Raw genomic sequence first — 14,185 nt, forward strand, 5'->3', positions numbered from 1 at the left:
TTCAAGTGTCGTTCAACACATCTGGCCACAAAACCCATCTCTCAAGCACACACCTCACCGCAGCTGTTCTCTGTCCTCAATACAGCAGGCCAGCTTGTCTCACTCTCTACAAGAGCCTGGAGTTCTCATTTCACCTGTCCCTGGTTACTGTCACACTTCATGCCAAAATGTGACTGCTTCTGGTATGTAGCTGACACCTGAGCGACCTCTTCCTATTTCCCTTTCCTGGTAGAACAAAGATATTGAAGCCACAGGTCACTGAGGCAAAGAACTTATTGATTAGATTCCCATCAATAGTCTGCTGAGATTGGACCTCTACGGCAGCCCCACTCCTCCCTCGTTTTGCTCCTCCTCCTCCTCCTCCTACAATGTATAACCAGGTTAGACAGAGCTGTGAATGCCCAGGCAGGGATTAGTCAGCTGCATATTCCACATTTTAACACAGGACCTGGGATAAAGAGGAGGATTTCCGCCCCACACAATGGCAGAAGATAAGGTAATTTGACCATAAGTGTCTTCTGAATCAGGCTTTGGGGGAAATGAATAAGCAACTCTGTCCAAGTCAGTCAGTATGTGGAGATCTGGGGGGATGTTGGGTGTAGGTACCCCAGATAAAAATTATTTCTCTTACGTGATCAAGATACTTCATTTGGCAAAAGGAAAATCTGCTTCAATAATTGGGACTTTAAGGATATTTACTCTATTTTCTGACTAATCTGAGTAACTTGTTTTCAAGTGAATCTACATAGCCATATTACTGAAGGCTGTGTCCCTACTCCTAAAAAAAAGATGGGCAGATTAACCTGAATCTAATAATGAAAATTTAACTGGATTCATCCAAAATGAAAATAAATGTATGAAAAATAAGAGATAAAAGGACTATTGTCGGTAAAAAAGGTCTAAGTGAAAACCAAATGCAACAAGTGTAGGTCTTGGAAGAAGAAAACAGCTTTAAAAGACAGTACGGTCCAGCAGTTGGGGCATTTGGAATATATGCTCTGTTCTAGTTAATATTAGCATAGCAGTGTTACACATTCTTGGATGCCATAACTGTATTATAATTATGTAGGAGAAAGTCCTGTTATTTTGAGTAAATGTTGAAGTATTTAGGAGTGAAATAGCATAAACATCCGCAGCTTATTTATACAAGATCAACAAAACACACAGGCACAAATGTGCATACACACACACACTCACACACAGACACGTGCATATACCCAGAATGAGGAGTAAGCAAATGTGGGGAGTGTTAACCATTGATGAAGATAGATGAAAGTTATGAAGTGTTTACAACACTATTATTTCCACCTCTCTGTAGATAAACCTTGCAAAAGAAAAACTTTAAAAAGACATAGCTGTTTTATGTTCCCAACCAAACTCACCCCTATATATAATCATACAATTTGATACATTTCTGTCTCTGCTTGAGTAGAAACTTTAAATTTTGACCAAGACAAATGTGCTTTGCTGAATGTTCCTTCACGTTGTAAGTGGTGCAGTGTGGAGCAGAAGAAGCCTTGCGGCCAGCCAGACTTGGACATGGGTTCTGCTGTGAGAGCCAGACTACATTATTTAACTTGAGCTTTACAGTTTCTACATTATGATTAGAATAAAAACACACTAGGACACAACAGGAACTCTTCGGGAATTATCCTGGTACTTTAGGGTTCAGTGGTAACTAAATGAGAAAAGGTTAGAAATGATTACATGGCAAACATTTTAGTAGTTGTGTGTTGACATCATATGTGAAGTCAATCAGTAGGTGGAATCTCTCTCTCTCTCTCTCTCTCTCTCGCTTCCCCTCTACACTCCCCGTTTTTCCTTCTTTCTGTAGCTCTTTCATAGTACTCAGACAAGGGACGTGGCCCATGGATTCAACTACTTCAACTGAAAATTAGAGGAATCCTCTCTAAGATCAGCTTGACTATTCGGTAGCTAAAGATTCCACTAGCTATTTCCAGAGTTGATTCCAAGATGACATTTCGTTTGGCTTTGAACCAAATGGTTTAGCGAAAAGGGTATCTAACCTTTCCCTCTCAACATAGTTGGTCAGTTGTTGTTGAGATATCTCCTTTGTATAGCAACAAAGACCTAAGAGCATCAAGCCAGGAGCCAACACTGCTCGACATGCTAGCATATCATACTGTTGTGCCAGTTCTCGTTCCAGCTGCTAAGCTTCAGATCCCACTTCCTGCTAATGTACCTTGGTAAGCAATGGGTCGAAGATAGCTCTAGTGCTTGGGTCCCTGCCACCCATGAGGGACACCCAGATAGAGCTCTTTGGCTGTAACCTGGCCCAGCTCTGGTTTTTTTGTGGCCATTTGCAAAGTGAAACAATAGATAGGAGAAACTCTCCCAGTCTTGTCATCCAGCCTTTCAAATAAGTAAATATATTTTTAAAAGCACATTTGCTCAGAGTCCCATCCTAGGGCAGCTGTCACTTCCTACTGTGTAGCATTAGTTGTGTCACAAGCCCAGTTTCCTCATCTATAAAATGGGAATAATTCTATGTCTTCGTAGCATTGCTGTGACGGTGAGGTGTGAAGAGTTGATACCTGCATATTTGGCAGACAGTGATTGTAGATAATAATGTATTTAATAATACATTTGTTCTAAGCCCATTTCATTGTCTATAGGAAGATCATGTTACTTATTTAGTTATTACTAAATAAATCTATGTTTTGTTATGACAATACTCATGGGCAAAGAAACCAAGGGTCAGGGATGTTAGAGAACCCCTGTAGGTTTTTTAGATTTGTTTATTTGAAAGGCAGAGTTACAATGAGAGGAAGGGGCGCACACACATATTCATACACACACACACACACACATACACACACACAGAGGGAGGGAGGAAGGGAGGGAGGGAGGGAGAAAACGAGAGAGAGAGCTTCCATCTGCTGGTTTATTCCCCAAATGGCTGCAACAACTAGGGTTTGGCCAGGTCTCAGCCAAGAGCCAGGAACCGCGTCTGGGCTCATCAGTGAGTATTAGGGGCCCAAGCACTCAGATCACCTTCTACTGCCTTCCCAGGTGCATTAGCAGGAAGCTGAATTGCAGTGCAGAAGTTAGAACTCAAACCAGTGTCCACAGGGGATGCCAGCATCGGAGGTGTCACTTAACTCCCCCAAGCCACATAACAGGCCTCCTTCTGGATTTTTCCTTTAAGTCTTATTTTTTTTCCTTCCAAAAAACATTCCTGACTTTTTTTTAAAAAAAGATTTATTCATTTTATTACAAAGTCAGATATACAGAGAGGAGGAGAGACAGAGAGGAAGATCTTCCATCCGATGATTCACTCCCCAAGTGAGCCGCAACGGGCCGGTACGCGCAATCCGAAGCCAGGAACCAGGAACCTCCTCCAGGTCTCCCACGTGGGTGCAGTGTCCCAATGCCTTGGGCCATCCTTGGCTGCCTTCCCAGGCCACAAGCAGGGAGCTGGATGGGAAGTGGAGCTGCCGGGATTAGAACCGGCGCCCATATGGGATCCCGGTGCGTTCAAGCTGAGGACTTTAGCCGCTAGACCACGCCGCCGGGCCCTCAGCAGTGTATTTTAAATTGGTTATGAGACATAGTTTCTGTGACATAAAAGTGTGAGACACTAAGTGAAGGTGATTTTTTTGCAATTCTTGTCTAACACCTTGCAGCTTATGAAGACATTCAGAAAAAAGGCTAGAGGCTCACTGATAGTGACTAGGTCTGTGGCTTTCATGGAAGTAACTCACACGCTCTGTGTAGCCTTCCCCAACTGAGAGATGAGAGTAATGCTAGTCTCCAGGATTTTTGAGAAAACGGGCACTAGAGCAAACCCCACAAAAGAGTCCAGGAAAACTAGAAAACAAATCATCTAAGGTTTCTAAATGTTCAAAAACTGTATCTTCTTCATAGTCACTAATTTTGTTATTTCAATAATAATAACAGATCACATGGACAGCTCCATAATTCAACAATCTCACCGCGAAGGGCTAGACTGGGAGGTCCAGAAAACTTTTCTCTGAAATTAAATTTTCATTTTTACCAAAGTAACACGGGAACAGTTAACACAGTTGTGACTTAGATTGGGTATCTGGGGTGACATAGGAAGGCTGACGAAGTTTAAGGGGAACCAGACCTGCTCCTGCCACCACCTGCATCCCCAAACAGTTTCGGTGGTATCTCTGCTCACCATTGACATGGCTGCTGACTGGATTCTTAAAATAAGAAGAAACTATGTGCTTGTCTAGTGGAAGCTAAGAGGAAGCGAGGCAGTGCAGAACAGGGATGGAGTCGGAGATGAAATTCACTAAGAGGTTAAGTGCTGCTTGGAGACTCAGCCAAAGATGCAGGGATAGAAAGAAGACGCAGGGATAAGAGTAGGTGTGTGTGTTATCGTCCTAGCTGGATGGTGGGAAAGCCATGGGATTCCTCATCAATTCAACCCCAGCTAAGCAACTGAGTGGCTCCTTCCCTTTGGGATTTGTTTGGCCAGAGACCTCACAAGCTTTCTCTGGGTAGGTGAAAGGAAGGGGGACTCATTTGTGTGGTGAGTGGTGGAAAATGAACTTGACATTGGTGAATGTTGGTGATTCTGCCTCAGCAATTGGTAGGCTTAGATATATATACTCTTGGGTTTGTTTGTTTTTTAATACAGAAAGGTTATGATGATAGATTTGCAGACAGGCTTAGTTTTTGAGAGTCTGCTTCTGCTCATTAAGGAATACAAAAATGACCAAAAAGCTAAAAGCAGATTTTAGATCCAAGTCATTACTCTGTAATGTACTAGTTGAGAAACTTTAGCCTTATCTCGTCATCTAAGCAATGTAAGCAATGGGGATACTAATAATGTTACAACAAGCAGCACAGTAGGCAGGATAGTCATTCTCCAAAATGTTTACATTCTCATCCCCTGAACCTGAACCTTACATAGCAAAGCAAATCGGACACCGCTGATGTCATAGAGGTTGTGTACCTTGGCTTAAAAAGATTCTCCCAGAGAACCCAGATGAGCCAAACTGAATAGCTCATGCAATTTTCTAAAGGGAAGGACCTTGCCAGCCATAAGTAAAAGAATGATGCAGCCTGAGGACTTGACCTGCCTTTGCTGGCCATGAAGATGGAAGCAGGGCACCTCTAGCCAGTGGTGATCTCTGGAGCTTGGAATGGCCCTCAGCTTGCAGCCATGAAGAAGATACAGATTAGATCCCACACCTACAATGAGCTGAATTCAATTGCCATTCCAAATTTTCTCCTGCAGTCTTGTGAAACTCACGTTGAACTTCTGATCTACAAAATCGTACAACAAACATCTTCAGCATTTAAGCCTGAGTTGGTGACAGCAACAGAAAGCTAACATAAGGAGTAAATTAGATAATCATTTATGCATAATAATATGGCATTTGGCTTCAAAGCTATACTTGCTCTGCTGGTCACATTAGATTACCCATGGTTTAGTGATGGAGAATATGTGGGAAATGGAGTAAAGTCCTGCCAAGGCACCATTTGGTTTACTCTGACCTAAAAATGGAATGAAATTCCCTGTTCTTAGAAAGAGCTTGAAGAGAAAAAAATGTGAGAAGAAAACACCAAACAGGTAAACAGAATCCCATCTTAGCACCGGCTTTCTCAATCACTGAGTTTTCAATGCCTAGTTACATTTTGGAGGGTAATTCAAAAAGTTCTCATAATATCAAATACCATATAATATATATATATATAATTTTATATAATATGCTATTTATGTCTAGCAAATGCATAGCATATGGTATATTATAGTCATTACATTTTGTATAATGGGGTTCTTCATAAAGTTCACAGAAAACACATACTACGAAAAAGCTATGTGTGTATTTCAAAATTTTACACCAAAGCAAACTTATCTCTTACATTCATTTCCCATAAATTCTGATGTTCTTTCATGCTCTCTTACAGATTCATATATATATTCACATACATATGTATGTATATATATGCATATAATATTATCATATCTTTGGGTCAACTTTAAAGTTCATTCTTGCAGGAAAGTATATTACTGGGAAGTAAGATTTATACAGATACCACTTATGAAAAAAGAAAGGGCTTAATAAATGTAAAGATTTCTGGGCCCTGGCACAATAGACTAGTGATTAAATCCTTGCCTTGCATCCACTGGGATCTCATATGGGTGCCAGTTCATTTCCTGGCTGCTGCATTTCCCATCCAGCTCCCTGTTTGTGGCCTGGGAAAGATGTGGAGGCTGACCCAAAGCCTTGGGATCCCGCACTCACAAGGGAAACCCAGAAAAAGCTCCTGGTTCCTGGCTTTGGATTGACTCAGCTCTGGCCATTTTAGCCCCTTGGGGATTGAGCCGGTGGATGGAAAACCTTTCTCTCTGTCTCTCGTCTCTGTACATCTGCCTTTCCAATAAAAATAAATAAATCTTTTAAAAAATTAAATATAAAGATTTCCATTCCTCCTACAGATTCCATTCCTATGGGCTCCAGAAATCCCAAATCCAGGGTAATGGTGGGTAAATCCCATGAAGATACAAGTGCAACACTCCCCCAAGGAGGGTCTGGCTTTGGAACCACTGGACTAACTCGCTGCCAAGGCCCCATGACATCACTATGTTCGTGATGACACCAAGATGTCTGATCTCCAGTTGTATCTTTGAACAATGGATCTTGGTTAACTAGCTACTCATAGCAGAATAGGGATATTTACATCCATCATACGATTTGAATTAAAGTTCCCACAGGGTAATCAGCTTGGATCACCTTTGTGCTAAGAGTGGGAACTGAACTTCATGCTGCTATGAATCATTCATTCGACAAGATGCTTACTACATCCCACAATCTTTACTTGAAACTTTCAAAACACATAATTATACACATAACATTTTCCTCATAAAGTGTCTAGGAATACTAATAAAATGTAAAGCCTATTTCACCTTCCTTTTTCAATCTCAGGTTCCCCCTCAAAAGTCAAAACATTGTTGGAATATTCATGTGTAAGCCTTTGAAAAGGAAACACAGACACACACACACACACACACGTGCGCACGCGAAAAGCCACAAATGAGATTAACAATTTCCTTTGCCACTTAGAGGAAAAACAAGTTGGTGATATGATCACATGTTGCATTTGTCGTATCTATCTCATATGATATTTGTGAGTATTTGACTGTTCCCTAGTTAACGATATTTAGATTCCTTCCAGAATTTTTGTTACAACACAAAATGTTGCACTGTTTATCATATGCAACTCTGTATGTATGACTTTCTGAAACGGTTAGAATCACAAGTATGAGTTGAAGAGTGGTAAGTACTCTGAAGTTTTATTGTAGTTACACAGATTTGGAACAAAATTATGTTCCTTAACTCTCGGCTCAAGGTTCAATTAGAAGCAAATCCTGAAAAGTATCTTTACAGGGCTACTGATGTAGAGAATAATAAACTGCTTGATTCTCTTATGGGAACATTGAGATGTTTCTGTGCCTTGGCCATGCCAGGAATTCTTTCCATCGCTTTAATACAGATTCTGTACATGACTTCTCTCGCTGACATGACTGTTTCTATCTTGACAGTCTCCTTTTGTCAGTTGCAATTCTGGTTCTCACTTCTGATTTTGAACCTTCAAAGAACTTTTCTCTCCTTTATCAGCTTTCCCCAAGCGTTTTTACATCGCAACATGGTAAGGGAAGTGTTGAGTGGCTCTCACAATCTCCCATGAATAGCACCTGCTTGCTGGGAGCTTGAGATATACTGGGATGGACAACAAGGAGGAAGAACTAGCCTGTAGCACCTGTAAGAGGTCAAAAGGCAGCCTGATGAGATCATGGGCCACTGCAGTTGCTGGTGTTTCCCAATTCTGTGCTGTATTTCCACAGATCACTGGGACCTTGGTCTTCACAGTCTTCACTGCTGTGCTGAGCTCGTTCCAGTTTGGATATGACATTGGCGTGATCAACGCACCGGAAGAGGCAAGTGAAATACGTACAGATTCTCTTTTAGTGATAGATATCATGCATTCCTCATAAACGGAAATCAATGGTGTCCACGTGGGGAACACTGGGGTAAACATGGCCTGTCCAGATCAATGTGCAGGGTTCCACAGTTGATAAGCTGGCCTTGACTCTTATCATCCCTCCAGCAATAAATAATTCTTAATCTCTGACTCTGTTGTTGCTGAGCTCACAGAAATACACCAGCCAGAATACCACATGTCCAAGAATGCCTTAAAAATAAATTTAAAAAAACAGCTTATTGTAGCATTCCTTCAGAACAGTCACTCATGCATGAATGAAAAATGTTAGGGAATGAGAGAAAACAACCAAGGACATGCTTCATTCAATACCCATTTAATTTTTTAAAGATTTATTTATTTGAAAGGCCAAGTTACAGAGACACAGGAACAGAAAGAAAGATCTTGCATCTGTTTGTTCACTCCCCAAGTGGCTGCATCTTCCGAGGCCAGGCTAGGCTAAAGCCAGGAGCCAGCAGCTCCTTTGAAGCCTCCCAAATGGGTGGCAGGAACTTGAGTCCCTGGGTCATCATCTGTTGCTTTTCAGGCACATTCGGAGGCAGTTTGAACAGGAACAGTCAATCATGATCCAGCACCCATACAGGATGCCAAAATTTCAGGCTTAGCTTAACCCTTTATTCCACAATGATAGATAGCTCCTCGATGCCCAATTATTGAGCACCTATTTATTTGTCTCAGGCACTTTAATAAATGTTCTCCCCAACTCAATTCCCAAACAACTTAAAATGCCTATTCACAGGCCATATCAGAATCTTGAAGAGCCCTAACATTAAAAAGGTTATAGCTCTTCCCCTACTCCTGTCTTCTATCGGTGATCCAATATACTACAAAAATTTAGAATAACAACCAAAAAGTTTCAATCTTAATACCAAGCAATGTCTGCGATGTTTTTCACGTATGTCATGTACTCATCTCTCCTCTGGTATCCAGCGAACGGACAGGAGAGGAAGACATGTTATTCTTCCCTTTGCTGTAAGTGAGGGAGCCAGGCTTGGACTCTGTTCTGCTGTAGTTCAGACCTACGAGAGCACTGAGTGCAAGCTTCATGCCTCATTGCTCCTCCTGTTACCATTGCCAAGCATGCAGTTAGCATAAAGAAGGTGCCCTCTGTTCCATCCAATGGATGGAGGATAGAGTGGGTGAGAGAAAGTAAGTGCATGGGTAAGGTATGGCATAGGCATGGGTGCAAACATTTGGTGGGCACCTTCTGTGAATGAATGCATCATGCTTCATTTGCTTCCATCACAGCACTGGACTCCAAGAGTGCAAACATGAAAAGTGTGTGCTGGCCACAATCCACCACCAGACATCAGCTGGTCCTTGGGCCTAAAGATGTTCTCCAACTAGACACCATACCCTCTGGAGTGTAGGAGGCCTTGTCACAACTGAGGTCCAAAAGCTCAGGGTCAGGAGACCAAAGCCACATCTTTGTGGTGACAAACATGACAATTTAGCAAGTTTTCCCAAAATTTAGCTCAACATCACCGTGACTTGGGAAAAGTGGGAAGGTTTTTGATACTTATATATTTTTGGAGACATTTTCACTACTTTATTTAAATCACTCTCTGCGGTGTCAGAGGGAAGAACAGATTAAGGTTTCCACTCCTTGAATCCAAGTTTCAGAGCCAGAGCTGAAATTAGGATTGTCCCTACTGCTAAAGGGCTTAATGTGCTTTTAGCATCTCTTCTCTTTTAGATTCAAAGAATTACTTAAATACCATTAAATAAGGATGGCCATTTATGTCTTTATTATTATTATTATTTGAACAATATTTATAACTATTTTAAGGAATTTTGTACATACTTTTTGTGATTATGAAAATTGTATTTCTACTATAGAAAATATAAGAAAAAACCAACCATAATTATTTTTCTACATATAACAAATATCTAAGAATAGCTCGTTCCTGTTTCTGGCCCAGGAAAGCAATGAAGGATGGCTCAACTCCTTGGGCCCCTGCATTCAGGTAGGAGACCCAGAAGAATCTCCTGGCTCCTGGCTTCAGATGTGCTCAGTTTGAGCCATTGCAGCCATTTGCAGTCATTTGGGGAGTAAGCCAGTAGATGGAAGATCTCTCTCTCCCTCTATTTTTCCTTCTGTCTGTAACTGCCTTTCAAATAAAAACAAATCTTTTAAAAAACATTAAAAAAGAATATTTTGGATATTTCCTTCCATTCCCCCCTTTTTTTTTAATGCGTGTTATCCACCTACGGCAGTGTTAAATAGCAAGCCAACTCTCCCCCTGCCCTGCTAACATTGCTCATAACTGGTAGCCTAGAGCAGCTACATTCCAGATCCTTGTCAGCAAGGACCCTCCGCATTCAACACAGGCAAAAAAAGGTCAAATCATCACAGGGATGAATGACATGGAGGAAGATGGCCTGAAGAGTTGACATAATTCAAGTCTATTTAGTATGACATCAGAAAACATGACTCTTTGAAGTTACACTCTGAGAACTGTTCATTCTGTTACCCATGGACCTCTGTGAAGATCTAGCAGAGAAACATCTTACAAGTCTCCATAACTTCTCAGGCACCACTGAACTGTTACTAACTCTGCAATTCATGAATTTTTACATGACTGTTTTCCCATCTTGGCACTGGCTGCCAGAAAGTTTACTAAATTGGTGGCACATTTCTAACAAGGATACACCATTCAGTGTTTACTTTGAAATTAAATGTCTATTTTCCTTGAAACTTAACACAAGTACCTATTTATTGATTTTTGCTTTGTATGAAATGGAGAGCCTGTAATAGTTGAGGATGTTCCAGGCCAAAGCTAGGAGTCTTAACTCGAATCAGGTCTTCCCTCATGGACGGCAGGAGGCCTGTACTTGAGCCATCATCTGCTGCCCGCTATGATGCAGATGAGTCGGAAGTTGGATTGGAGGCAGAGCAGCCAGGACTCAAACCAGGCACTCCACCATGGAATATCAATATCCAGTGAAGCATCTTAACTATTGCTTCAAATGCCTGCCTCCCTCATCTTATCCTGTCTCAATCTTTTTCTGCTATACATTTATCATATATTTGTCTAAGTTTAAACGTAGCTGCAGAGAAGCAATACTTGGATAAACATGTATCTTCTCAACCTGCAGAATAGTTTGCCATTGGGTTTGTGATCTGCTTTATTGGGCGTAGCTAACCATAAATAACTCTATCCCTGCTGGTATGTACATGAGATACACAATTAAGTCAGTCTTGTATAAACATCCGACTAATTGTTTAAAGGAAAAATAAACAAAATTCTATAGAATATTTGAAATATTAGAGTCATTTTTCTTTATTCCCCCAGACAATAAAATCTCATTACAGACATGTTTTGGGTATCCCGTTGGATGACCGAAGGACTACCGATGACTATGCCATCAATGGAACAGATGCACTACCCACCAGCCCTGTGACCCCAACCGCAACCCTAGAGTCTGAACAAGACATTGTGACATCTGATGGCCTCATTACCATGTTCTGGTCCCTGTCTGTGTCCAGCTTTGCAGTCGGTGGAATGGTCGCATCGTTCTTTGGTGGGTGGCTTGGAGACAAGCTTGGAAGGTAGGCACATTTTATAAATAAGCATTCACAAAGAAACATGTTAATTTTGATTTTATTAGAATCTGTTTAGAAAAATGTCTCTTCTCCCAAGAAAACGAAATATTGCTCTTTATTAATACCCTTGATTTCTTTTTAAAAAGAAATCAAATAGGTATCTATTTGGGATTTTTTCCGTTTATACACATTTACATGCGTGGGAAGCTGTCCCTCTCCCTCCCTGTCCTGTCCTCCTTCTCTACGTCCCCCTATTATTTGTTCTCAAGTTACTAAAATGGCATACATGCATTTCATTGTTACAGGCTTAACTTTTTGATATGTGTGTATCATGACATTACAAATGTAGGAAAAGGAAGAAGATAAAATAACAACATAAAAGTATAATTAAAAATAGTAATGTGAATTCTATTACTATTCAGGAGTAAAGACACATGCAATATACATGTTATTTCCCAGTATGCTAATCTGGTAGTTGGGTTTATAATTGTGTGTGTGTGTGTGTTTTGAGTATTACTTGTCACATATCAGACAGAACACATAATATTTGTCTTTTGGGGACTAGCCCCTCACTAAGTATAATGGTTTTCAACTGGGTCCATTTTGTTGCAAATGGTAAGACTTCATTCCTTTTATGGCTGAGTAGAATTACATGTACAAATGTACCACATTTTCTTTATCCATTTTTCTGTTGATGGGCATCTGGGTGGTTTCCATGTCTTAGCTGCTGTGAACTGCACTGCTGTAAACATTGGGTTGCAGGTACCTCTCTTGTATGCAATTTCATTTCCTTTGGATATACTCCCAGAAGTGGGATGGCTAGGTCATATGGTAGATCTGTCTGCAACCAAGGAATCTCCATAGTGCCATCCATAGTGTTTCTCTAGTTTACATTCCCATCAACAATGGTTTGGGTACCTTCTACCCCACACCCTCACCAGCAATTGTGGTTTGTTGACTTCTGTATGTAAGTCATTCTCACTGGAGCTGGGTGCAATCCTGTTGCAGCTTTTATTTCCCTAATTGCTAGAGAATCTAGTAATTTCTAGTTCAGTGGTTCCTTTGTAGACTTACCACCAACAGCTACCTCCTTTACTTTTGTGGGATAGTTTTAGGATTCTTTTTAAACTTATATCCGTACCAGACAGGTTGCTGCTAGGCCAAATAAATGGGAAAAGTTGCTGCAGCAGTCTGGTCAATCATGAAGACATTTACAGCATAAGCGAACGTGATGTGCATTCCTAGATCATTGCCCTGGTTTTCTGGCTTTGTAAATTATAAAAACATTTTAGAAAACCGTCACACAGATTGCTAATCCAGGAACTCAACAGGAGCATTTGGACTGGTATTTTTAAACTAAGAGTCCATTGTCAGTTTAACAAAACCACACCAGTTCTCAGGTATCCTGTTCTACTTTTAAGTAAGAACTGGCATTTGAATCAGTCAAGTCGTAAGGTCAAATCGCTATCCCCAGCTATCTGTTGTCCAGCGTACTTGGCCAAGGGTTTCAAGATGTTGTTGCTGCTCATGCCATTTCAAAGCCTCAAGACAGGAAGCAAGTGCTATCCGCATTCTGTAGCTCTGACTTCCACTAGGCATTCAGGTTAGAAACATCCATAATATTCTTTTATCCTAGAGCCTCAGCTAATCATGTGACATGCTGAAGTTGTTGAAATCGTTAAAAATTAGCATACTATAGACATTGCATGTCAAGTCCTGCCCACACTTGCCTTGGCAATACAATGCACAGGCTAGATTTTCCCCTTCCAGTTATGTAGAAGAAATGAAAGAAGAAAATCAAATTATTATTTCCTGTTGTTTGAACACAGCTTTTGGGCATTAATGACATTTTTCTCACAATAAAAATAATATAAAAAAATATGAAAAGCTTGAGAAAGTGAAAAACCTTTAGAGATGTAATAGAAGCACTAGTTTAAGAATTCTGGATTATAATAAATTTAGATTTTTTAAATTTTTTAATACATTTTTTATTATTGTTATTATTTTATAATAGTTTCATATTCCCTTATCCCCTCCCCAGTTCCCTCCCCCCCAGTTCCGCTATATCATTACTAACATAAAGTTCTTCATACTCAGTCATATGTCCATCATTGCGGGCATGGACAATGGCAGAGAGTCCAGAATCCTGTTGTCAAGATATAGTAAACAGTTTCATTGTAAGTCCATCTTTATCTGAAAGTAGAAATGCATGCCACACTACAGCCTCACATCTGAATGTTAGTCTCCATTTCACAGCTACCATACATCCCCTTAAATGAAAAGTCATGATTCAAAATCAACAATGAAAAGAAAAATAGAAATTTACAATGCCTGTAGTTAAATGACCAGTTACTAGATATGACAGTCTCCATTACACAGCTACTATACATCCCCTTAAATGAAAAGCCACAAAACAAAATCAACATCTGGGAGAAAAAAGAAATTAACAACATCAAGAAGTTAAATAACATGTTATTAAATGACTAATGTGTAGCTGAAGAAATGAAAATCAAGAACCTTCTTGCAGAAAATGATGCCACTGCATGATCTACGAGTCATTGAATGATTTAATCAGAAGGAAGTGTTTTGAAGAGATGAAACTGACAGAAAACAACAAAATCCATGTGATATAGTTTC

At 40.4% G+C, this 14,185-nt stretch overlaps 1 protein-coding gene across 1 annotated transcript in view; it reads left to right on the forward strand.

The window, feature by feature from the left end:
• The first annotated feature begins 481 nt into the window (after nucleotides 1–481).
• The window catches only part of SLC2A2 (solute carrier family 2 member 2), a 32,043-nt gene continuing 18,339 nt past the window's right edge, over nucleotides 482–14,185 (forward strand). Inside the window, exons 1-3 of the mRNA XM_058661307.1 lie at nucleotides 482–496; nucleotides 7,847–7,939; nucleotides 11,298–11,554. Of these exons, the coding sequence (XP_058517290.1) occupies nucleotides 482–496; nucleotides 7,847–7,939; nucleotides 11,298–11,554 (365 nt within the window). The remainder of the gene's footprint in view (nucleotides 497–7,846; nucleotides 7,940–11,297; nucleotides 11,555–14,185) is intronic.

This window comes from Ochotona princeps, chromosome 3, assembly GCF_030435755.1.
Source record: "Ochotona princeps isolate mOchPri1 chromosome 3, mOchPri1.hap1, whole genome shotgun sequence".
NCBI classification, from domain to species: Eukaryota; Metazoa; Chordata; class Mammalia; order Lagomorpha; family Ochotonidae; genus Ochotona; species Ochotona princeps.